General features: G+C 38.9%; 3 protein-coding genes across 6 annotated transcripts; 2 read left to right on the top strand and 1 right to left on the bottom strand.

Annotated features, from left to right (window-relative positions):
* Positions 1–1,057: 1,057 nt before the first annotated feature.
* ttf2 (transcription termination factor, RNA polymerase II) lies at positions 1,058–16,524 on the top strand. Of its 4 annotated transcripts, none has more exons than XM_057328739.1 (23): positions 1,058–1,161; positions 1,290–1,401; positions 1,502–1,588; positions 1,692–1,761; positions 1,868–2,815; positions 2,914–3,034; positions 4,235–4,405; positions 4,501–4,658; positions 4,768–4,849; positions 4,989–5,087; positions 5,165–5,315; positions 5,659–5,764; positions 5,854–6,038; positions 8,835–8,988; positions 9,104–9,195; positions 9,300–9,379; positions 9,862–9,998; positions 12,767–12,937; positions 14,660–14,712; positions 15,061–15,214; positions 15,366–15,448; positions 15,676–15,750; positions 16,228–16,524. In XM_057328739.1, the coding sequence occupies exons 1-23, from the start codon at positions 1,134–1,136 to the stop codon at positions 16,370–16,372; spliced, it is 3,462 nt and encodes a 1,153-aa protein (XP_057184722.1). In that variant the 5' UTR covers positions 1,058–1,133; the 3' UTR covers positions 16,373–16,524. The 4 variants fall into 4 exon arrangements, with proteins under 4 accessions (XP_057184722.1, XP_057184723.1, XP_057184721.1 ...); XM_057328740.1 differs by having other exon boundaries at positions 1,077–1,161; positions 1,294–1,401; XM_057328738.1 differs by having other exon boundaries at positions 1,093–1,161; positions 1,237–1,401.
* A 443-nt stretch (positions 16,525–16,967) lies between these two features.
* LOC130551198 (gastrula zinc finger protein XlCGF64.1) lies at positions 16,968–18,949 on the top strand. The gene is made up of 2 exons (XM_057328735.1): positions 16,968–17,371; positions 17,906–18,949. The coding sequence occupies exon 2, from the start codon at positions 17,942–17,944 to the stop codon at positions 18,947–18,949; it is 1,008 nt and encodes a 335-aa protein (XP_057184718.1). The 5' UTR covers positions 16,968–17,371; positions 17,906–17,941.
* A 1,019-nt stretch (positions 18,950–19,968) lies between these two features.
* prmt2 (protein arginine methyltransferase 2) lies at positions 19,969–24,371 on the bottom strand. Its single transcript, XM_057328736.1, is given in 10 exon segments — positions 19,969–20,104; positions 20,224–20,383; positions 20,460–20,596; positions 20,685–20,806; positions 23,161–23,211; positions 23,214–23,341; positions 23,687–23,762; positions 23,765–23,936; positions 23,978–24,160; positions 24,366–24,371. Coding segments are annotated over 10 exon segments (1,161 nt in total). The 3' UTR covers positions 19,969–19,978.
* Positions 24,372–26,787: the final 2,416 nt, after the last annotated feature.

Below are 26,787 nucleotides of genomic sequence, written 5' to 3'. Positions count from 1 at the left end.
AGTCATGTACAGAAACTTCAAAAATTTCATGGACAATTTGAATCCCTTTTCAGATGATACGCTTTCCTCCTTGTGTCATTTATTGACGACATGAAATATTGCTGCTCCAGATGGCATTTCATGTAATTCAACATTTTTTTTCTTTAGAGAGCAGGCAGAAATGTTAGCTACAGCTACCTGCCTGAAAACATGAAGTGTAAGCTCAGAAAATACTTCATTTGCATTGTCAGCATGTTTGTCAAAAACTGTGATGTGTTTAGACTCCAATACGTTGCAAATAAGTCATGCTCTGAACTTATAAATCCTATTTAGAGAAGACCCACAAATAATAGCAGTAACATTGAACCTATACTGTGTCATAACGAACCTATGACTGAATGATGGCATTACTGGAGACCGGTAAGCAACAATAATTTACACAACAAAAGTTTCTCACATAAAACATGTAAATCAAATGCATTATCTATTGTATGTTTGATGTTTATATTTTGAATACCTATTACTATAGGCTACGCACATTGAAAAGCTTCATTGTTTTTCCTCTTTTTGGAAACAACAATTATACACCGCTCCATTTGTTTACCCATGGCTCCACCTGCTGGAAAAAAAGACTTACGGTTTTATAATTTGTTGATAAAATGTTAAGGCTGCATACTCCTTTCTGAACATAGTAGTTTCTGCCAAAATACCTTATATAGCACAGTTTTGTTGTTATATTCAAAGTAAAAAAAGGTCGTTGTAGTTTTGTTATCTGTACTTTCTGTCATGTCGGTTTCTTTTATGGCAGTGGTGGCAAATTCAAGGTTGCTATGGTATTTCGTCGAAGAACATTTTGTTAACCAATGAGTACCAGTCTTTTTTTGTCTTTTTTTAATAACAAACAAATAAAAGCATTATGTACAATATATATATATATATATATATATATATATTTGACTTTATTATTTATTTCTACTTAGGAATATTTAAGTATGAACATAAGCAGGGGAAATTCACATCTTAAATATGATTTAAAAAGCTTGCTTTTTTTGCAAAACGTCCATGACGTCATCAAAACTGCGACAACGGCGGGTGTGTCATAGCGAAACTGAAGCCGGTGATTAGCAGTGGACGTTGGAAGCTGCCAAATAAACATGGAAAGAATTCTTTGTGAAATTCACGGTAAGTACTGTACTGCAGAGCACAACGAGTTTGAAATGATTTGTCCTACAAGTCTAGATTTGAAAGTCCTTGTAGTGTATTGCAGTGCCTGATGACTGAATGGAAAAATGACAAGTTGTGTTACGCAGGCAGCGCATGCCTGTTGAAGACTGGTGTAAAGGACGGGCCGAGTAAAGGCAAGAGCTTTTATGTTTGTACTGTCCGTGATTCAACACCCTGCAACTTCGCACTGCCTGCTGAGTGAGTATACAGAGACATGCATGCTATGTTCGATCAGACAATGTCACGTGTTTTATTGACACATTTGTTTGAAAATAAGCAGTTTTTTTTGTCTGAGTAGAATTCCCCCATCTCACTGCCTTCAGCATGAGGACTCCATGGTTGAATTACAAACAGTGATGTACAATGACAAACAGGACAAACACAAGTAAATATTACCAGAACAAGTAAAACGTTTTCAAGTTACATGTATGTTAGAATTGGCTGCGATTACTGAATGTTGTGCTGTTTTGTACTCATTTCATATTCAGGTTGTTTTATCGCTGCACAGTGGGAAAAACACAGGGACAGAAGTGGTGCGGGTGTGTTCCATGGAAAGAGGTACACAAATTTTATTTGGTAATATATTACATAAAATAAAAGTTTAGCATATTTACATTTAGAATAAAATAAGTCTTGAGCATCTTTGTGTTAATAACACATCCAGAAAGGTCCTGAGAGAAGAACTGATTTATCAGACAAAAACCAACCCTCCATCCTCCCTCCAGTCAGAAACCCTTTCAAACACGCCAACAAACAGGACAAAACCCGATGTAGGGCAGATCCAGATAAGGAACTGCATAAAGAAGAGGTCAAACGAGACAATACGTACGTGAACATTGAAGATGATGAAAAGACTGAAAATGAGGGAGGAAATGCCAAAACAACTGAGACAGAAAGAAGGATTGAGGGTCAAGGTGGATTGAATGGTGAGGGAGGAAACAGTGCAGTTTCAGATTCCTGGAGGAACAAGAAACTCCCTGCTGGGATGAAGATAAGGAAGAGAGTGTCTGATGATGAGAGACACAGGGAACCGGCGGAGGACACAAAGTGCCCTGAAAGTCCAAACGCTGTGGAGGAAAGTACAAGTGTTCAAAAGCTGGCGGAAAAAGCGAGTGAATCTTGTAGCCTCAAAGACCAGCAGGGGCAGAAGTCTCCAGCAACAGGCAGCTCTTCTCAAAGTGCTTCAAAGAGCTCATGTGGACTTGATAAGAAAACTGCAGTAGAGAATGAAGCAGAGGACGATGTCATTCCAAATAAGCAAAGCTCAGATAAAACTCAAAGCAAGAGCAAACCAACCCCAAGCTCTTCTCTACAAGATTTACCAGCTTCTGAAAAACCGACATATAATGGTCAGAAGACAGAACCAAACCACAGTCAGGAGAATGGCCACAAGGGTGTCGTGAGCTCTCAGTTCGGTGAGTGGAGTGATGATGATGTTCAAGTTGTGTCTGTACATCCTGCCCCCCAGCAGAGTGCTCAGACTCCACCTGCACCTGTTCAGAAAACACTCACCTCTTACACCGGGTTCCAGCCTGCTTCTAAAGTCAAAGGTCAATCTGAGGACCCAGTCGCCATTCACAGTCATCTGACAGCCCAGCTCAAGCAGAAGAAGGTTACTCTTTCTTTATCGCATTCTTATCAAATTCAACAAGTATATCAAGATGGTTATGAAAGCTTTTTTAATCTCTGTATTTTTCATGTGTTTCTTAGGCTACTCTATCAGTGGTGAATGTATCTGCTCTGCCAGATAATGGAGAGCGATTGAAAAGTCAGGTGAAGGAGCTTGAAGATGCGTTGGAGTCTCTTAGTCTGACCACAGCTTCTCTGTCTGGTGAGACTGACTTTATTTCTTTAAGGCAGGTTTCACACAGCTCCCATAAGTGGTACAATAGATGTGCATAGAGATTTCATACTAAAATAAATACAGCTTAATGTAATATAATCGTAAATAATTTACCACCTGTTAAATGATTTGCTTTAAGAGAAACAATGGTTACAGACTCTCTCTCTGCCTGGCTACACTTAATTGTATTGTTGAGAAAACACAAAATGAACAAAATTAAAGATTAATTGAACTGATAGCATAATTAATTTATTCCTGTTAAAAAAACATTAAATTCGGTAGATATCGTGATTGTATTCATAATTCTTTGGGCTGTGATAACTGTGTAGTGAAAATCTGAAAATATTGTGACGACTGTAGTGAGAAATAATAAAGACTTGGTTATTGGTGAATTTTAATACAGTACCGGTTAAAAGATTGGAAATGCTTGACTGAAATGTTTCTAATAATTGTTCATATTAATTTCTAATAATCTTTTAATCTCTTAATCTCAAGGTGTATGCTTAAATCTGCTAAATTATTTTTGTAGACAAAATTGTGCCGACAACAATTTATTTAATTAGCAAACAAAAATGTCTTAATTTTTTTGGGAAATTGATGACTTGGACCAGATAATGAAGGAAAAACAGCCAATATGAGCCCTGAATAGAAAAAGCTCTATAATATAACATTTTTTTAGATGCTTTTATTTGTAACATAATTCCCACAGTTACAATTGAGCTACTCTAGTTTTGATGAGTTTAGTATATTCTAAAAGGTGGAAAAATATAAATAAAGAAGTGTTTTCACTGTAGTGGAGGAACTACAATAGCATTCCAAAATTCATATATTTGGGACCCAAACAACAAAGTGTTGCTTTAAATGCTTAATCAGCCAGTTTTAGTAAGATTTACCCAATAGAAACCACTGCTGGTGTGCATATGCAATTCTTTTTAATTAATTACTTTCATATTTTATGTTTTTTTGTAAAATTATATTTTTGCAGAAGATGGTGTTAATATCAACACTGCATACTTTTAATATCAACCACAATTGGCCAACCAACACATTTTCACTCTGCATTATCTCTGTACTGCTGTCAGTGTTAATACAGGTGAATGGAGCTTATGCAAGCAGTGTGAAACAGGCCTAACAGTTACTCTTAGTTGCTTCATAATATGTGAAGAAATCCTCGTTATTTAATTATAGAGTCTCAAGATAAAGACAAACCCAAGGCAGAACAGAAACCCACACCCATCCAGTCCAATCCATTTAGCCGACCTGGAGGCACCAACTTCTTGCCCATAGCTGCAGCCCTGGAGACCTCAGGCAGCTCGCTGGGCCTGAACATGAGCCAGACCTACTCACAGGTGTTTGGAGGTATGGGTTTCAATTATATTCCTCTCCCAATTGATTTTCCATGCCATTTCATTTGCAAATGTATTAAATGATGGTTTGGCTGGCCGTGTGTGCAGTGAATGTTCAGGACCAGGCCTTCTACGGAGGCCGGATGACTGAGAACAGACTGCTAGCTGTCCGCAATGCCACCACTGAGGCTATCGACCATCTGCACAACTCGCTGGAGTCCTGTCCCTCAGAGGACACGGAGGCACAGGATCCCAAAGGAATCAAGGCAAGTGTACATGTACAGCATTATTCTGTATTTATCCCATCCTGTGTAGTGCAGGATATATGTGATGTGCACGTGTAGTGACAGTAGCAGGATGATTTTACCTCGCTAGGTGGAACTGATGCCCCATCAGAGGAGAGCTCTGGCCTGGCTGCTGTGGAGAGAGACACAGAAGCCGCGTGGAGGAATTCTGGGTAATTCTCAATTTAATCAACCACAATAAAGTATCTGGAAATCTGTAATGTGACATTATTCACAATGCTTTGAAAGCTAAGTTTCAACCATTTCAGTACATTTTGGAGTGGTCTGTCACCAACATTTTTTTGTCTTAAGCTGATGACATGGGCCTGGGCAAGACCCTCACTATGATCGCTCTCATTCTGTCTCAGAAGAAGAAAGATGAAAAATTAGAGGAATGGATCTCTAAAAATGGTACTTATCCCTGAATCATTGCCCACACAAACTCCAAGTGTATGTGCAGATGGTAAATAATGACTTGTCGTCCTCAGATTCAACCCTTGTGGCCTCTCAGGGGACATTGATCATCTGTCCTGCTTCTCTGGTGCATCACTGGAAGATAGAGATTGACAAGCGTGTGAAGAGCAATCGACTCAGTGTGTACTTGTACCATGGCCCCAACCGACAGAGGAGTGCTAGCGTGTAGGGTGCACACTTACTGACACACCAGATATATTTGTGTGATATCTTTGGTCGTTTAGAATCTTAATTGCGGTTGGTTTTGATTCATAAATGGAGCTTATGACAGCACTCATATTGTGGGACTCCACCCTTACGGCAGTGCTATAAGGAATAGTACACCCAATACTGTAAATCGTAAATACTCTTCTTCAGATTGGAGTTTCCCTTCTGTAGACAAAAACGTACATCTTTGGGGATGTCACGCTCGAAAATGACAGATGTCAGTTTTTGGGTGTGGTTTTAGAAGCTTGCATATACATACTTTCAGTTGCTATAATAGATAGCTTATCTGTCTCTCCACCAGCCTTGCTGAGCATGATGTGGTGATCACCACGTACAGTCTGGCCTCAAAGGAGATCCCCGTTCAGAAGGAAAACGCAGAAAAGCCTTCTCAGGATTCTGATCGTGTGGTATGAAATGTTTACTTTGGATACTTGTGATAGATAGATTTATTTAACCAACACGTTTTACTAGATGTATATTTTTGTTGTTGTTGTAGACTTCAGAAATGCCTCCCCTTTTGCGAGTTGCATGGGCACGCGTGATTCTTGATGAGGCCCACAACATTAAAAACCCTAAAGTCCAGACGTCCATGGCGGTGTGTAAGCTGCAGGCCAGATCCCGCTGGGCTGTCACCGGAACCCCCATTCAGAACAACCTGCTGGACATGTATTCACTGCTGAAGTACGATCATATGATGACATTGCTCACTAGCTACTAGGGCTGCAGCTATCGATTCTTTTACTAATCGAGTATTCTACTGATTTTTCCATCGATTAATAGGGTATTCGGATAATAAGTCATTTTTCTTTTATCGAAAAGCTAAATATACAGTACAAGAGAAAATAAGACAGGTCTCTTAAAATGAGTAAAACAACTAATTTGTTTGCTTTTTAGAACAATTAAAGTTTTTATTGCTGAAATTGCATACATTAATGTCTGTGAAAACTAAACCCATTTAGTACATTCCATTGCCATATTACATTCAAAATGCAATATAATACAAATATATAAATAATAAACATGAATAAAAATTGAAATAATAATTTCAAAGGTAAACAACTAACTTCAGCTTATGCATGATGCATTTAGTTTATATAAATTAGTTTTAGTTTCTTTTTTTACTATTAAATAGTACAAACCCGATTCCAAAAAAGTTGGGACACTGTACAAATTGTGAATAAAAACAGAATGCAATGATGTGGAAGTTTCAAATTTCAATATTTTATTCAGAATACAACATAGATGACATATCAAATGTTTAAACTGAGAGAATGTATCATTTTAAGGGAAAAAAAGTTGATTTTAAATTTCATGGCATCAACACATCTCAAAAAAGTTGGGACAAGGCCATGTTTACCACTGTGTGGCATCCCCTCTTCTTTTTATAACAGTCTGCAAACGTCTGGGGACTGAGGAGACAAGTTGCTCAAGTTTAGGAATAGGAATGTTGTCCCATTCTTGTCTAATACAGGCTTCTAGTTGCTCGACTGTCTTAGGTCTTCTTTGTCGCATCTTCCTCTTTATGATGCGCCAAATGTTTTCTATGGGTGAAAGATCTGGACTGCAGGCTGGCCATTTCAGTACCCGGATCCTTCTTCTACGCAGCCATGATGTTGTAATTGATGCAGTATGTGGTCTGGCATTGTCATGTTGGAAAATGCAAGGTCTTCCCTGAAAGAGACGACGTCTGGATGGGAGCATATGTTGTTCTAGAACTTGGATATACCTTTCAGCATTGATGGTGCCTTTCCAGATGTGTAAGCTGCCCATGCCACACGCACTCATGCAACCCCATACCATCAGAGATGCAGGCTTCTGAACTGAGCGCTGATAACAACTTGGGTTGTCCTTGTCCTCTTTAGTCCGGATGACATGGCGTCCCAGTTTTCCAAAAAGAACTTCAAATTTTGATTCGTCTGACCACAGAACAGTTTTCCACTTTGCCACAGTCCATTTTAAATGAGCCTTGGCCCAGAGAAAACGCCTGCGCTTCTGGATCATGTTTAGATATGGCTTCTTTTTTGACCTATAGAGTTTTAGCCGGCAACGGCGAATGGCACGGTGGATTGTGTTCACCGACAATGTTTTCTGGAAGTATTCCTGAGCCCATGTTGTGATTTCCATTACAGTAGCATTCCTGTATGTGATGCAGTGCCGTCTAAGGGCCCGAAGATCACGGGCATCCAGTATGGTTTTCCGGCCTTGACCCTTACGCACAGAGATTGTTCCAGATTCTCTGAATCTTTGGATGATATTATGCACTGTAGATGATGATAACTTCAAACTCTTTGCAATTTTTCTCTGAGAAACTCCTTTCTGATATTGCTCCACTATTTTTCGCCGCAGCATTGGGGGAATTGGTGATCCTCTGCCCATCTTGACTTCTGAGAGACACTGCCACTCTGAGAGGCTCTTTTTATACCCAATCATGTTGCCAATTGACCTAATAAGTTGCAAATTGGTCCTCCAGCTGTTCCTTATATGTACATTTAACTTTTCCGGCCTCTTATTGCTACCTGTCCCAACTTTTTTGGAATGTGTAGCTCTCATGAAATCCAAAATGAGCCAATATTTGGCATGACATTTCAAAATGTCTCACTTTCAACATTTGATATGTTATCTATATTCTATTGTGAATAAAATATAAGTTTATGAGATTCGTAAATTATTGCATTCCTTTTTTATTCACAATTTGTACAGTGTCCCAACTTTTTTGAATGTTTGTAATATATAGCCTATGACTTTTATTTTGGCAGGTTGTCGGAAGACACTTATTTTTTAGTATGTCCGTTTCTTCACTCAAACAATAACATGTTCGTGAAATAAACTCCTAGAGCAACTGTGGAGGTGAAGTTCATGTCCTCATTCAACGCAGACGCAGACAAATTCATGAGCATCATGCGTGTAGCATGTTAAACTGTGCAGTTCATTCACGCAGAACAGACAGATGACATGTGTAAATAACAGGATTCGGCGTCCACAAGTCCGCATCTAGTTTTATGGACTCAATACAGCCGGAAAACAAGTTTCACTCGCAAAATAGACTAAAACTAAGTAAAATAGAAGTTCACCATTTCAATAAGCTATAACTTATTTATCAGCATGAGAAATGCATGTGAACAGACTAAAATGCGTGTGTCTCGCGGTGAATGCGTGAGACTTGAGAGCCCTGTAATATGAACAGAGTTTAGCGGGCTGTGCGTTAGTAATAACGGTCCGTGGGGAAACGCAGTGCTCCGTGTGTACTGTAGTTAAATGGATTAAACAAAGCTTTGAGGCAACAAAATTTGCCTCGATGATTTTTTGTATTCGAATTACTCAAGTTACTCGAAGAATCGTTTCAGCCCTACTAGCTACACAAGATACATTACTATGCATAGACATTTTAACTTCCCGTGATGGGCGGGGCTTGACTTTGACAATGCTTTTAAATTGATAAGATTTTTATTTGTAGTACTGTCTTCATGTGCTGTGCAGATTTCTGAGATGTTCTCCGTTCGATGAGTACAAGCTTTGGAAAGCTCAGGTGGATAATGGCTCAAAGAGAGGAGGAGAAAGATTGAACATTCTTACCAGAACGCTGCTGCTCCGAAGAACCAAAAACCAGCTGGACTCTACTGGCAAACCACTGGTACATGCACACACACACATGCAAACAAACACAGCATGTCTGTGAGCTTTTAAACAGTCCCAGTTAACATATGCCTAGCCTTTTGGTCAATAAAACCTTTGTGTTGCTGTTGTAGGTTTGTCTGCCTGATCGCACATGTGAGATCCACAGGTTAAAGCTGTCTGAAGATGATCAGGCCGTGTATGATGTTGTGTTTGCACAATCCAGGTATACCACAATCCAGCCTGGCATCTAAATGCATATTCTGTAGATTTCTTGACATTTGTACACGTGATGTGGAAATCTTTGTGGCTTGTTTTGTCCTTTTATAGGTCCACACTACAGAACTATCTTAAAAGACATGAGGGAGGAGAAATTAAAAAGGGAGAGCATTGTAATCCCTTTGAAAAAGGTATGGGCATTTTGTTGTACCATCCATTAATGTTATGGACTGACTTAGTATGGACATCATGTTCTCTTGTTCAGTCGATTTAAATTATTTACTTGTGCATTTTGGTCATTTTGACGACTGCTTGACAGATCAGTCGACTGAGATGGGGGCAATTTGTTCACATTCAGTTGCTGTTTTATTAAAAACCCACAATGGCATGTGAACAATCACAATACTGACAACAAAAAATGTTTTGCAGCTAAAAAAACATTTTTTTAATGATTAATTCTTGCTGTCACTTTCAAGTACTTTGAATGCATCTTTGTTACAGTGTAATAAAATAAAGTGATACGGATACCAAGTATTCTATAGGTGACATCACCTACTTAATACTTATTTTAGGTGTGAGTTTATTATTATAGTTAATAAAGATCAAGGGGTTTGTCGGAGTGTTCATTTATAATTCAGAGGTAATAGACAGCTGGTTTGTTCTTGTGTTTTAGTCGCTCGGGAGTTCGGGATGTCTCAGCAGGGCACGCTGTCTTCTTCACAGCAGCCTCAGGCCTCCAGCACCATCCACATTCTCTCACTCCTGCTGCGGCTTCGACAGTGCTGCTGTCACCTGTCTCTGCTCAAAAAGGTGACAGTCTCCCTCTCACACATGCACATTACTTTTACAGACATCAAGGACTCTGGGTCCTACAATAGCCCCAGCTGATAGCTGCTGTAACTACGCCATCTGGTGGAGACTGCATGTGGATTGTTGACATTGGCATTTTCACTGTCACACAAGATAAAAATTAAATGATTAGTATTTTCATAATTTAAAATGCAGTAAATGGTCAAGCATATCTTTATCTTACATGGACCTGTTGTTTTAAAACTGCTTTGTTTTTAGATTTTTTAAAATTTTGATGCAAATCTCAAAATTGTCCTATGGTGTGACTGTCTTAAAGCATAAAAATGTTAATAAATACATCAGTCATAATTTTACAAGTGTCTATTCTAGGAAATGGCCATCATTTTTTTCATCCGTATATTTCTACTTGTGTAGGAACTTCATACATTTTGTCACTGAAAACCATGTCCTCTGGTGTGACACCAGATCCTGATTTTAAAATCGGGCAAATCCACAATAACATGCATTTTTAAAATTACATTAAAAAGACCCCATTCAAGATCATGTTACTGAAGCCCATGTGAGGCACATGACGTGTGTACATGGTCAATTTTTGTCTGTTATCCTGTTGACAGGTTAGCTGGAAACAGCAACGTCATTAGCTGAGACAAAAGGCTGAAACGTCCTTCGGTGTGACGGATAATGTCCACTGGTGTGAACTGTACTGTCACACAAGAGGACAAGGTCTTTTTTAAAAGCATTTTAAAGGGGTCATATGGCGCGAATACGTGTTTTTCTGTGTCTTTGGTGTGTTATAAGTTGCCCATGCATGTATTAGACACGTAGAATTGCAAAATTTAAAGTGTCGGAACAAAAGATGCATTCTATCTAAAAGCGAATGCTCACCCAGACCTGCCTGAGAAGCCTTGTGTAACCACAACCCCACAAATCCACGTCAGTTTGTGGTATGATTTGACTAAGACCACCCAAATTTATATGTAAGTAAGGTGGCCGTACCTGTCAGTACAATTGCTTTGGAACCTGATGTTCCAAATATGGTAAGAGGCGTTACATTTCCGTCACACGCTTGCACTATTCGACCAATCATTACGCACTGGTTAACTGGCCAATCATAGCACACCTCGCTTTTCAGAGCGATGAGCTTTGTAAAAAATCTGCACGTTTCAGAGAGCCGGGGCAAAGAGGAGATACAAACATGCACGGTATGTGGAAAATATCGCGTTTTTGAACCTTAAATCGTGTATACACATTACATTACATTTAAAACAAACGATAATATTCGTTTTAGCCGTGTCATATGACCCCTTTAAACAATTTAATAATAATTGTTTAACTCATTTGTTTTTGCAGAAAATGTATTGTTGTAAGTGTCATGAAAATAAATAAAATGTGGTTCTTCTTTCGTTTTGAGACAGAAAGAATTGAGGGAGAAAAATGAATGGAAGAGCGAGCACACTGATATATAGAGGGAAAATGTACCATGATTCACACAGAAGGGAGGAGATCCTTAGAGAATGACAGAAATAAAATAGAATCAAAATGATTCCTTATAGAAATAGCGGCCTTATAATTTATACAGTTAATTCACATGTTAATAAATATAGTTTGAATAGCAATTAGCTGTGCTGTGCAGTAGGGAGACACTAGAAAAGTTTCAGTAACAGAACATGTTTTCTGGGGGAAATTATTTGGAATTTTTCTTCCTTTTTACCTTAGATTGTAATGTTTTGTCCAAAAATGTATTCATTTATATCTATACATTTTTAACCTCTCACTTTCTCATTTAATGCAATAAATATCATTTCTGTCCTCTGGTGTGACGCACATAAAAGAACAAGTCACCATGAAATCAGACAGGACAATTCTAAGTGTTTTACACAGTGTTGCAGTGATTATTATAAATGATTTATCTGTGCACATGATTATTTTTTCAAAATTAATTTGCACTTGTAATCTTTAATAAAAAACATTAAGCTCCTCTGCACCACATGATGTCATCAACAAAAAAGAGGCAGGACTATACTGACTGTCCAATGGCCAGGCATTTTAGCCCTCCCCTCCAGGCCCAACTTAAAAAAAAAAAAAAATCAAAAAGGGAAAGGCAAAATAAAGCCCCGCCCAACTTTTTTTTTTCCAAATTTCAGAAGCCGTTTCACTCGGATATACGTCACGATACGGAAAAGAAGTCAATTGCAACCTCCGTTTCATGGTGACTTTAAAGAACAGTTTGGGTATTGCAGTAGGGCGGTTATAGTCATCACTCTCATCTTAAAATAGTATAATTTTCAGAAGTTTTGAAAGGATGACAGCAAATTTTGTCTCATTTTTATTGAAAAAGTAATAGGGAAAAAATAATGTAATTTCATACTAAATAAATAACACAAGTCCAATGATGAATATAGATCTCTATCATGCTATTTGTACATGTTGTTTAGAGTCTTAATTCTTGCCATGTCACACCATAGGACATTTTAGTAAAAATGCTAAAAAAAATAACAGTGAAAGAGTTGACTAATTAAATGATACCTTATATTTTCTGAAACTTCAGACTTCACCCTACATAAATATGTGTATTTTTCACATATATAATTAATCATCTACCCATTTACGGTTATCAATACCCATGCATTCTAACAAAATAAGATTTGAAATCACAAACTTTCAGAGGTCCAACCAAGCAGGTGCCATTTGAGATGAATGAAAGATGTCTCTGATAGTTTTCTCTAGGTGACCTCTTTGACTGACACAAAATGATGTGTGTTCGACAGACCCTGGATCAGTCAGAGATGCAGGGGGATGGTGTGGCTCTGTCTCTAGAAGAGCAGCTGTGTGCTTTATCTCTGTCTGAGCCTGCAGACTCTGACCAGAAGGACATGGTCTCGCTGAATGGCAGCCGCTTCCGTTCAGAGGTCTTCCAGGAGAGTTGTGAAAGCACTAAGGTGACCTATCACACACGTACTACTGTGTTTAAAGCCTCTGCAGTATATGCTCATGTATGTTACAATAATACAGTTAGGGCCATAAATATTTGGACAGAGGCACATTTTTTGTTATTTTAGCTGTGTATCAATTTGTTTTCGAGTTACAGTTTTATAATAGATATTGTCTTAAAGTGCACACTCTCATCTTTATTTAGAGTGTATTCACATCCAGATTATCTGAAGGATTTAGGAATTACAGCTCTTTAATATGAAGCGCCCCCCTTTTTCAATGGACCAAAAGTAATTGGACAGTTGAATAAAAAGCTGTTTTATTCACATGTATGGGCTTCTCCTTAAATAATTTCTTCATAAATGAAGCATGTTAAAGGTCTGGAGTTGATTCTACATGTGGTGTTTGCATTTGGAAGCTGTTGCTGTGAACCCACATCATGGGGTTCAGGGAGATCTCCATGCAAGTGAAACAGACCATAGTTAGATTTTAAAAACACTACACATCCGTCAGAAAGATGCCAGGAACATTAAGAGCGGCCAAATCAACAATTTGGGACATTCTGGGGGGAAAAAAACACACCGCTGAGCTCAGTAACAAAACAATCCTAGGTGTTCTTATGAGATCAAAGTGGTGGATGATGACATTATCCTCTCCATGATAAAGAAAAACATCTTCACAACTTCCAGACAAGTGAAGAATTAATCCGGATGCTTCTGTCTTCTGTTACATCACCAAAAAACACCAGTGACCCAGTGCCTGAGGACGTCATGCATGGAAATGGAATCACACTGCCTGAACACTATTTCACTGAAGATGTTGTATGCTCATATCATGAGATATTCCAAGCCTTCTCCATATCTTTTATTCTTTTTAGTCTTATGCAGGCTGAAATTAATTTGATCTCTCCAAAAAAATGCTTTCTAGAGCTTGTTCGGCTATTTCAGAAGTCTAATCTACCCATCCTATTCTTGAGGCTTTTGCACCTTGTTGTGAACCCTCTCTATTTTTTCCTTGTATTCTCTTTATTGTTTTGATTGACAAACATTGACATATTTACCTCTTGGAGAGTGTTCTTCACTTGTCCGGATGTTTTTCTTTATCATGGAGAGGATAATGTCATCATCCACCACTTTTATCTCATATGGACGCCCAGGATTGTTTTGTTACTGAGCTCAGCGGTGTGTTTTTTTTTTCTTGGAATGTACCAAATTGTTGATTTGGCCGCTCTTAATGTTCCTGGCATCTTTTTGACGGATGTGTAGTGTTTTTAAAATCTAACTATGGTCTGTTTCACTTGCATGGAGATCTCCCTGAACCCCATGATGTGGGTTCACAGCAACAGCTTCCAAATGCAAACACCACATGTAGAATCAACTCCAGACCTTTAACATGCTTCATTTATGAAGAAATTATTTAAGGAAAAGCCCATACATGTGAATAAAACAGCTTTTTATTCAACTGTCCAATTACTTTTGGTCCCTTGAAAAAGGGGGGCGCTTCATATTAAAGAGCTGTAATTCCTAAATCCCGAATCCAAAAGTGTGAATACACTCTAAATAAAGCTGAGAGTGTGCACTTTAAGACAATATCTATTATAAAACTGTAACTCGAAAACATATTGATACACAGCTAAAATAACAAAAAATGTGCCTCTGTCCAAATATTTATGGCCCTAACTGTATGTTCAATAATATGTGTGATCTACTGATGATGTTGTTTTATTTTAGATATCAGCCATTTTGACAGAGTTAAGAGTGATTCGAAAGAAAGATCAAAAGAGGTATGTAACCTGCAGTTTATATAAACCAACGATTTTAAGTATTTTGGTTCACTCAAAAATGAAAACTCTTTGATACTTCATGTACATTGTATACTCATTTACTCTCATGTTTTTGTATTATTTATACTGTTCTTTTCCATGTTATGAAAGTAAAACCGGATGCACACTGTGTAATTTTAAATAATCATTTACGATTGTTGCTTTAAAAAGCACACTTCAAGGCTTCAATGGAGACTGCAGCTGTAAAATCACATAAAGTTCTATAAAAACATCACATAATTCAGATTTATCATTTCTAAAGCCATTTATCATTGATGATCTTCTAATGTTTTCTTAATTGGTTGGCAGTGTGATTGTGTCTCAGTGGACCAGTATGCTGCACATTGTTGCTGGTCACTTGAAAAAAATGGGCCTTAAATTTGCTGTAATTGACGGCACGGTCAATCCCAAACGCAGAATGGATCTAGTAGAGGAGTTTAACACTAACCCTAAAGGGCCTCAGGTATGTGTCTCATTCTGTCATATAATTAAGGTCAAAGAATGTCATTGATTTTCATTTATTTATGATGTGTTAAAGAGTTTGTAATCTCAATAACTGGTTGAGGGGTTTTGCCCACTTACATTAAGAAACATTGGGGTATTTTGTAATGTAGGTGATGCTGGTATCTTTGTGTGCTGGAGGTGTGGGTCTTAATCTGATCGGAGGAAATCATCTTTTCCTAATGGACATGCATTGGTGAGATGCTTTTAAAAGTGTGAATCATAAACAGTGTTGTACCATTGAAGATCTGAATCCTTTCCACTTGTTAGCGTTTGTGAATGCTGAGACGTCAGTGTTACAGGGTACTCTGCAACTACAGACAGACTTGTTTACCAAAGAACTTTAGTTCGCCTAGAAGTACAAACTCAGTTCTCAGGTCTGAATTCTCTTGTTGTGTTCATGAGTTGTGCCTTTATTCACAGGAACCCAGCACTTGAGGACCAGGCCTGTGATCGAATCTACAGGGTGGGACAACACAGAGATGTTACAATACATAGGTGAAGATTTATGTCTGTTTAAAGTATAGTTCACCCAAAAATGAAAATCCTGTCACCATTTACTCACCCTCAAGTTGTTCCAAACCTGTATAAATTGAACACTAAAAAAGATATTTGAAAGAATGTTAGGAATTTTCAGTTCTGAGACATCATTTACTACCTAGTAGAATTTTTTTGTTCTGTTGAACACAAAATTAGATATTTTGAAGAATTTAGGAAAGCAAACAGTTGTAGGGCACCTCTGACTACCAGACCACCATAGTAGGGAAGAAAATGATGTCCCAGAACTGAAAATAGCTAACATTATTCCAAATATCTTCCTTTGTGTTCAGCAGAACAAAGTAATTTATACAAGTTTGGAACAACTTAAGGGTGAGTAAATGATGACAGAATTTAAATTTTTGGGTGAACTATCCCTTTAAAGGCCAAACACTAAATTTGTAACTGGATAATGTGATGTGGTTGAATGTCCCACAGGTTTGTCTGTGAAGGGACAGTGGAGGACAAGATCTCCTCTTTACAGGAGAAAAAGAAGGAGCTGGCCCAGAAAGTCTTGTCTGGAAAAGGATCATCATTCATTAAACTGTCTCTAGCAGATCTCAGGGTCATCTTTGGTGTGTGATTGGGATTTTATTGTAGAGGACCAATATACATTGTCAGTCTGATTTTATCTGTTGTTATCTTCTGTATTGTATTTCTTGGAAAAATGAAACGCGTTAAGCCAAGACTGTACAGTATATTCAAACACTGCATATTTATTTTGAATAAATTTAATGACACTTTGTGTCTGTTTTTTGTATTACATTAATAACTGAGCAACACATGTTTAACTTAATGAGTTTGTGGGTATGATGGATAGCACACGAAACAGTTTTAGTAAATGTAGTGTATGCAGAATGTAGTCATAAATCTAATTCTTGGGGAAAGATATTCTGAAGAATGTTAGTAACTAAACCACAGCGCTACTCATTGACTTGCGTTGGTTTTGTGTCCATACAATAGATGTGAATGGGTACTGTTGTTCGGTTACCGACATTCTTCAAAATATCTTATTTTGTGTTCTGCAGAAGAAAGTCATATTGGTTTGAAATGACAGGGGGGTTATTAAATTATGACAAAATTTTCGGTTTTGGGTAAACAATCCCTTAAAGTCTATGGGTTCGCCCTATCAAGTCACAGCAAAGTCTCCTCAGTTAGCCGTTCGATTTGACGGTGGTAGACGGGCGGGACGAGTAACGTGCCGAGGTTTTGTCCAAAATAAGAAGTATGGCGAATAACAATAGCGAACAACAGTGAAACGGCTAATTATGGTTTAAAGGAATATAACCTGAGCAGCAGAGACTTTTATTTTGATAGCAAGGCAGAATTAAATCTATTTTATAGTTTACGTCACACGAATGGAAGTGAAATATTTCACGGTTATATCACATTTATCAGTGGTTTCATTCTCGGGTCGTATTTTCGCACCAAACTCAAACGTTTTGTACGTTTACAGTACATTATTGTCCGTAATATTTAGCCGGTAAATAACTGTTAGTTGTCTCATCTCGACTGGTCCCTTCTACATACAAGTCGCATTCGTTATTTATGGCAGATTTCCTCGATGTGTGTGTAAATTGAGGTAGGTCATATTTACTCTCTCCTCCCAAATGGCGCATATATGACAGCTAGGATGAGCAGCGGTTTAGTCCACAATGTGTCAGATTCATGACCCCACGCTTGTGTGCGTATATTCATCCCGTGGCTCATACCACGCCCAATGTTTAATCTACTGGAGATATGAAAATATACTGATCAGAGCGTTTCTCGCTGCTTTTAGTTTTGGGTGCATTAGTCAAACCTGCTCTCATTTCAACCCTTGAAACATTGTTTTCCTTTCTGTTATTTGAGCTGACAGTGCTGCTTGACTGTGACTGCTATGACTGGTCAGTTTCTGCATCAGGAGACTTTGGCTCCTCCAGCATTCATGCAGTGACACAAGCCTATTATAAAGCGTTTTATGCAAATCTGTAAAAAATGACAAATAATTTTGTAATTGTGGTTAAAATATTCAAGGTAGTCTTAAGATTTAAGGTGTCTTTATCCCATCCCCAACCAACTTAAACACATGATAAACAAATGATATCTTAACTCAAGCAGTGTTTTTCCATTGTAGGGTTTACAAAGCGATGATCTTTTAGTCCACTCCGCAATGTCCCACTCTTCCAAGCCTCGATCGATTTGTGACAAGTCTTCTCCCCAGGAAAGGTCAGCTACGGTCAACAGGCACCAGCGAATGCACACTGATGCGAAGCCCTACAAATGCCCATACTGTGACAAAAGCTTTAGCCTGTCTTCCGGTTTGGTTTTGCACAAACGCACCCATGCTGGGGAGAAACCTCATACGTGCCGGATCTGCTCCAAGACCTTCATTTCATCTTCCCACTTGGCACTCCATATGCGCTCACACAATGGAGAAAGAAAGTACAAATGCAGTATATGTTCCAAAATGTTCATGCAGTCGTCCCAGCTTTTGTGCCACAAGGCTACCCACTCCGGTGAGAAGCCCTTCAAATGCCCCGACTGCAACAAGAGCTTTGGCCGAGCTTCACACTTGAAAACCCATCGGAGGCTCCACACAGGTGAAAAGCCTTTTAAATGTGCACAGTGTGACAAGGCTTTCACGCAGAAGGCCGGACTTGTAATTCACATGCGCTTGCACACAGGCGAGAGGCCTTTTAAATGCGACAAGTGTGGGAAGGCCTTCCGCACATCAGCCCACCTGCTTAACCATCAAGCTCTTGAGTTGGGTGAGGGCAGGTACATGTGTACCACATGTCACAAGGGCTTCAGGTCAGTGTCGATGCTGAAACAACATGAAAGAAGCCACCAGAACAGCGGGACGCTCTGTTGTAGCGTGTGCTCGGGTGCATTCGCACGCTCCTCTTATCTGCAGCTGAAACTGCACATACGCAACGGAGAGCAACTTTATCATTGCAAGGTGTGCAACAAGATATTTATAAAGATGTCCACCTTTGAGAAACACTGCAGAATGCACCAGAAGCAGACGGATGCAGGACAATCGGAGAGCGAAAATGAGGAAGCTGAGCATGATCCCCCATTTCAGCCTTATGTCACCGATTCATCAACATGCTCGAAATCAGAAGTCAACACACGTTCTAAAACAAGAGCCAAAATTAGGAGTACAATGGAAAACTAATTTCTATGCAGCTTCATTGTCATGTACATAATGCACAGTGTATTTATGCACAAAATGTTTTGATGTTCATCATTGCATAGAATAATAATGAAGAGCTGTTTTCACACAAATATTTATGAGTCATACAGAACTCGTAAAATATGTATTTTCACCCTCTAAATTATAAAAATTAAAACATACTGCTACACATTTAAAACGAAATTAAGTCAACTATATAACGGTAGAAATTCAAAATGATGCATAAAATCCATGTTTATTGTTTTGCAATATCAGAAGAGCTTTATCAGAAGAGCTTTATTGCCAAGTGTGCTTGCACACACAAGGAATTTTCTTTGGTGTTGGAAGCTTCTAGTACAGACATTCAACACAATGACAATACAATATAATACGATTTACAGTCTAAAACATTCTAAATTGTGCATATATAAAATAAAGACTATTTTACAGAAAATGGGGGATAATAACATATAAGAGACATTGTACAGGGTAGTATATAGTAGAATAAACATATTAACAGATTGTATGTACACTTGTGCAAATGGATAATTTAGTAAGTGGAGGTAGTGTTATATACATGTATACATAAGATGTAGATATAATAAGGCACTATAGTGCACACTATAGGAGTAGTGGAAGTGGAATATTGCTCTTAAGGAGCAGTTATCTGTTTAGGAGGGAGATTGCCTGGGGGAAGAAGCTGCTTCTGTGTCTGGAAGTCCTAGTGTTCAGTGCTCTAAAGCGCCGGCCAGAGGGCAGCAGATCAAAGAGTTTGTGTATGTTGTACATATACAAATATGTTGGGTTATTTAACGATTTATTTTGTTTTGTACAATATAATGCGATGTTAAATTTGTGGGCAGATAAATACTCTGTGTCAGAGTTTGTGCAGTATTCTGGTTTGACAATATGGAAATAAGTTCCTTACTTTCAAGGTCTATAAAAACAGTTCAGTGGAATGTAGCATTCAAAAGACGCTATAGTGCTGCTATACTGTTGTCAGTTTAATCTAGTCAAATCCCCTTGAAACCTTTATATGGTTAAGATTTGTGGTGATTCAAGTTTTGTGCACTTCTGTTTGTATAAATGCAATGAAAAAGGGCTGTGTTTTAAGCTCAAGTTCATAGGTCCCAAGGTTGGAAAACTCTTTGTCTGGACCTGTAAAAACATGTTGAATGACAAATAAAATGAGGCAAAGCTAATAACTTGACTCAACCTCTTTAATAAATGAGAGGATGAACCCCTTTTTCCAAAGGATGTTTTCTTTAAATACTCACCTTAGAAATTTCTGTGCTGTTTATGTTCCATGGAAATGTGATTGACATGTGACATCTCCTGATCGGATATCTCTGAAGACGTATGGAGCCCACGATGACATCCTCTTTCTCAACTATCACTGTATCTAACATGAAGAGAGTCTGTTTCCAGTGAGTGATCCTGTGGAAAATCTTTTTTAGTAACTTGCATTTGTGTAATAAATTAATTTGTATGGTATATTCTCACAATGACATACTCTGAATATGGTCCAGTGTTCAATTCCAATAATGGTCCATCCCCTTCCAAACTCTGGAAATGTGCACTGAACCAGACAGTGAAGCCATGCAACACTCCAGATTTCTCGATGGTAAATCTAAACTCTCCGTTGAGTCTCTGAACAGAAGTGAGGAAAATGTAATGTAGGGTAAAAGGTTTTGTGTGCATTCATAACAATTTATATTTTCCATATTCTAACAATTACCTCTAAGTCTGAGACCTGTATTGTGATCATATCAAGAGTGATAACATCAGATGGGGTGGACAAACAGTCTTCAGGTAAGGGATAATGGCCAAACTTAGGCTTGGAGAAAAACTCTGCCTGCAAAACAAATTAATATTTATAAAAATTCCAATGTATAAGAAAATTAGCTTGTGACGTTGTTTTAAATAAATGCTACTTGACATTTATACATTTCTAGTCTTGAGGGTGTGGCAAATATGTTCTGAAACATTCTTTTTTCAAGTTTTCATTTCTAATCCCTTTCACAAAAAACAGAATTAATTGTATTTCAGTATGAAAGGTCTCACTGCTATGGAGGACTAAACCTGCAAAAATTATAAATAAATAAATGTATAAATATATAAACGAATAAATGTAATAATATGAAAATAAATAAAGGAATGAATGGTTTGATAAAACAAAATAATTCGTTTTAGCTATTATTGATCTTAGCTTTAACTTTTCTTTTCATTTTTTAAATTGATTTATTATTTTTTGTGTCCATTTTTAATTATTTTTAATTATTATTATTTTTTATTTTTAGATTATTTTATTTATCATTTCCTTTTATTTTTACATTTATTTATTTATACGTTTATTTATTTTTATATTTATTTATTATCGCATGTATTTATTTCCACTTTTATTTATTTATTCTTGTATTTATTCTTACTTTTCTGTGTCTTGTATGATAATTAGATGGGTTGGTCTTGCCTACTATTGGTTCAGCGTAGATTGAAGCGTTTGATCGATTACTCTTGACTTGTTTTGGACTAACGTCACGTCACTCACTGATCGTTTGCTTCGTGTATAACGTTAAGTAACTATGGCGGGCGCACAATTAGCTAGAGAGTTACAGCATTTAGCCAATGAAGTCGATAACCATGCATCAAATGACTGTGTGTCATTCAGATTAGATGCACTTATTGATGATTTATTACAGATTGACGGCGAGATAAATGACAAAGTTCTCCCTCGGTTGTTAGCCTCTTTGCAGCACATTCAAAGTCTGTGCGAGTCAGAGGATGCTATGGTGGCGTTACAGTTCAACTGGTGAAAATCATAAAGCACAAAATGTAATAAGGTTTAACTACACAGATGAGCTTGTAAACCGAAGTCGCAAGCTAACGCTTTGTCAAAGTGATAGTTATAAGCAGCCTTTCGGTTAGAAAAAGCGTAAAGATTTGATGTAACATAATGTAAATGAATTGAGACATAGTGAACTTAAGTCACAAGTTAACACGGTAGTAATGAGCATCGTTCTTTCACTACAGGGGCCATCAAATGGAAACCATTCCTTCTAAAAAGACGTGGTTACTAAACGGTACTCGTAAACTACATTTCATAAGAGATAAATAACACAGAGGTCACAAGTTAAGACGGGCATATTCCCTTGATTCATCCAGCTGCATATTGTTGTGTGACATCTTGATATTATTGCAAAGATCCGCAGCAGCTAGCATTGCGAAATAGCTTAGTGTGATTGTTACCGTAGTGACACGCTGCCTCGCTTTATTGTATGGGTACGAATCCCGTGTCAAATCGCTTTATTTATTTTTTCACCTCGCTTCAGCCGTTACGGGCGATCATACCAATAATTTGCAATCTTAACAAGAATGTCAAAATCATGTAACAAGAAAGTCTGTGTTTATTAGACATCTTAATATCAAGTCGTCTTGTGCTTTCAGAATCGACGAATCTGCTGAGGTCGTTCATGCACCTCTTTGGCAGAGGACCTGTAACCGGAACTTGGTCACCACCTTAGCACCCCCTGACTCGCACAGATTTTGAAGAACTTTGTCATTTATCTCTCCGTCAATCTGTAATAAATCCTCAATAAATGCATCTAATCTGAATGACACATAGTCATTTGATGCATGGTTATCGACTTCATTGGCTAAATGCTGTAACTCTCTAGCTAATTGTGCGCCCGCCATAGTTACTTAACGTTATACACGAAGCAAACGATCAGTGAGTGACGTGACGTTAGTCCAAAACAAGTCAAGAGTAATCGATCAAACGCTTCAATCTACGCTGAACCAATAGTAGGCAAGACCAACCCATCTAATTATCATACAAGACACAGAAAAGTAAGAATAAATTCAAGAATAAATAAATAAAAGTGGAAATAAATACATGCGATAATAAATAAATATAAAAATAAATAAACGTGTAAATAAATAAATGTAAAAATAAAAGGAAATGATAAATAAAATAATCTAAAAATAAATAATAATAATAATAAATAATTAAAAAATGGACACAAAAAATAATAAATCAATTTTAAAATTTTAAAGAAAAGTTAAAGCTAAGATCAATAATAGCTAAAACGAATTATTTTGTTTTATCAAACCATTCATTCATTTATTTATTTTCATATTATTACATTTATTCGTTTATATATTTATTTATTTATACAGTACATTTATTTATTTATAATTTTTGCAGGTTTAGTCCTCCATACACTGCAGATAGCTGAAGTCTAAGCCGTATGGCTGCTCCCAGAACACATTTTTTGTCTGTAGTCAGAGAAGGCCTGGCATGGAACAACAGTCAGGTAGGCGGAGGATGGCAACATCCTACCTCCCTCCTTCAGCCACCGATCAAGTGCCAGCAAAACTGACTCCACCATGAACACATGAAAAAATGATCAAAATGCATCAGTTATGTACTGTAAGGGTCACAAATGAAAAAAGTATTGATTTTGTGGGTGAGTTTAAGTTTTGTAGTGTGTGCTATGCTGTAGTTCAAAGATGCTCTCATACCAGAAGACAGTTGCCCATCCACACTGATACAAGTGTAACCGGTCCTACTCGCCCAGCTCTGCGCGGGCCTCGAACCGACATCGGTCCGAATGGGAGACGGGCGCTCTAACGAGGAGGCTAAAGACTCTAGCTCTCTAGCGTCTGTCGCTAGAGCGTCTCTGTTGGCCGGGGAGTGAGGTTTACACACTGCACAGCTCTTCACTAGCTGGCCTCCGTTACACAAGCACATCCACTTTCCCAGGCAGTGTGAGATTCTCAGCTCGCTCCTGAAATACTCTTACAAGCCCCTCACAGCATTCTGTCTCACTAGTTTCTCAGTGTGTTGTACTATTGAGCTGGCTTCCACAGCGTACACCTACAGAAGAACACCAATGGCCATGGCTCTCATCCTAATACAAAAACTGCTTCTTTTATTCAGACATTTTCTAGAGATGCCAGATAGGCGCCACATTACTTTAAGCAAAAACCACTTCATTTAATTTAATTCTTTCTTGACAATTTAGGACTTACTAATGTCCCATAATTGCTGAAGTATTCTTCATCTTGCCAAGCATCTTCCACTTCCTCGTCCTCATTTTTTTGGTGTAAATAGCTAGATGGCACATAACCAAAGAGACCCTGCAGTTCAGCTCACCACCACACATCTGAACTTCTGCCATGAACCATTAATATGTCACCTGCTGAGAAACTGAGCTGTGTGTGTAAAGAACAAAATCAAAGTCTTAACAATTTTCTTTTTGTGTTCTACTTCTACACACATAAAAAGTACACCAACTATTAGTTTTTAAGGTCAGACAAATTCAACTGCCTACACCAGTCTAAAATGACTATATCCAAACTAGGAAAATTAAATTGTATAATAAAAAAAATAAAGCTAAAATATAATTGCCAGTGTTACCAACATATTATACATATAAACGACGTGATTGTATACTAAAAATGTATAAGCGGAGTTGCGCTCTCGAGCGGCATTCCGTAGGGCACGAGCCCTGCGCACTGTCTCGGGCTGAGCACGAGTGCTCCCTCGGCACACGCCGATGGACCAGCCAATGTGGAAGTCAGCAGCCTTATCAATCGGATGGTCAGCCGCTCTCTGTCACCAGATGGCGGCCCATCCCGGACGTGTCACAACACGATTTCGACCCCTCTCGCACTATGCGGACGCGTGGCGCGCGCTTCCAGAAGTGTCGGATTGAGTAATGAACACGGTCGGGTACATGCTTCAGTTTGCACGCAGACCACCCCGGTTCAGCGGTGTGATAATGTCAGACGTGCCGGACAAGGACACGCCGGTCTTAGGAGCAGAGATTCGTTCTCTTCTGGAGAAACAGGCAATAGAACAAGTTCACGTGGAGGATGTGGAGAGCGGTCTTTAAAGCCGCTACTTCCTAGTCCCCAAAAAGGAAGGGGGTCTTCGCCCTATTTTGGACTTGAGGCTGCTGAATCACTCGGTGCAGGGGCAGACTTACCATTAGGCAAAGGTAGGGAATCGCCTGGAGCCCCGAGCTACCAGGGGCCCCCAAAAGGAAGGGGTGGACTTAAACAATAAGCCATGTCAGCAGCCACGTAGAGCCCCAAGTAATCATCAAAATAGTCGGGATATCCCTGTTAACGTTTTACGTTATTACATCTGTACGAAGGCACTCCCCCCATTATAGATTAGAGTGGTATTCCATTAGCACCGTATATGCGAGAGACGAGTTCGACACCAGCTAGAGAAAGTTAACGCAGCGGCGGAATTAGTAGAACTGCCCACAGCGAGAGTGTCATTGTGTGGTACATTAGCTGCAAAACGAAGTAAAAGTCGCAGGGAAATAAAACAACAAAGAACCCAGCTACACCAGCGGAGAGGAAAAAAGATGATTTACAAAAGATTGTTGCCAAAGTCTCTGCTTTTTCCCCACACAAACTCCACCGCTGCTCCTACAGCAGTAGCGCATCTCTCTCCCGCCAGACACAGCACTCTCCCGGCCATGAGCAATGATAATGTGCCGGTGAGTATTTCTCCATGAACACCGACAACACAGTTATAATGACTGATGACCAAAACATCTGTCAAACAAAGAGTGCTGTGTGCTTGTGTGCTCATTTATTCTCGTGAATGTTTACATTCCTCCACATGCTTGTGCGAGCGCGGCGCTGCAACAGCTGGCGGATTACATCACTGACACGGAGCAGCAACACCCGGATTCTCTTATTATTATTATTGGGGACTTTAACAGAGCAAACCTCTCCTGTGAGCTGCCAAAATACAGGCAGCATATCACATGCCCCACCAGAGACAGCAACATTCTGGATCACTGTTACACCACAATACGGGATGCATACCACTCTGTTCCCAGAGCAGCTCTGGGTCTCTCTGATCATTGCCTGGTTCATCTTCTTCCGACCTACAGACAGAAGCTTAAATCTGCCAAGCCTGTAGCAAGAACAGCAAAGAGATGGAGCAGCGAAACAGAGCGGGCCTTACAAGCCTGTTTCGACTGCACGGATTGGAGTGTCTTTGAAGCTGCAGCCACTGATCTGGATGAGTTAACTGACACAGTGACATCCTACATCAGCTTCTGTGAGGACATGTGTATTCCCACCAGGACTCGCTTAACATACAACAATGACAAACCATGGTTTACAATGAAACTGAGACAGCTTCGTCAGGCCAAAGAAGATGCTTACAGAAGTGGGGACAAAGTCTTGTATAATCAGGCCAAAAACACACTGACAAAGGAGATAAGAGCAGCTAAGAGAAGCTACTCTGAAAAGCTGAAGAACCAGTTTTCAGCCAACGACCCTGCATCAGTGTGGAAAGGCCTGAAAGACATTACCAACTACAAGCCATCATCCCCTCAGTCTATGGGTAATCAACGACTGGCTGACGACCTGAACGACTTCTATTGTCGTTTTGAAATGCAGAGTCTCACCCTTCACACCCGCCCTGACCCTATCTCTGCTATACCATTAACACCTCCTCTTGACATTCAACCTGCACTTAAGATCTGCGAAGAGGATGTTTGCCAGCTTTTCCGCAAACAAAAGATCAGAAAAGCACCAGGCCCAGACAATGTCTCACCCTCCTGCCTGAAAGTCTGTGCGGAGCAGCTGTCGCCCATCTTCACTAATATTTTTAACAGATCTTTGGAGCAGTGTGAAGTCCCTTCATGCTTCAAACGCTCCACCATCATCCCTGTACAGAAGAAACCCAAAATATCTGGACTTAATGACTACAGGCCTGTTGCTTTAACATCTGTGGTCATGAAGTCATTTGAGAGACTTGTACTGGCCCACCTGAAGGACATCACCAGACCACTTCTTGATCCCCTCCA

The sequence above is a fragment of the Triplophysa rosa genome, unplaced genomic scaffold (assembly GCF_024868665.1).
Source record: "Triplophysa rosa unplaced genomic scaffold, Trosa_1v2 scaffold78_ERROPOS2324277+, whole genome shotgun sequence".
Lineage (NCBI taxonomy): Eukaryota > Metazoa > Chordata > Actinopteri > Cypriniformes > Nemacheilidae > Triplophysa > Triplophysa rosa.
This window is presented reverse-complemented; position numbering and strand designations above follow the sequence as displayed.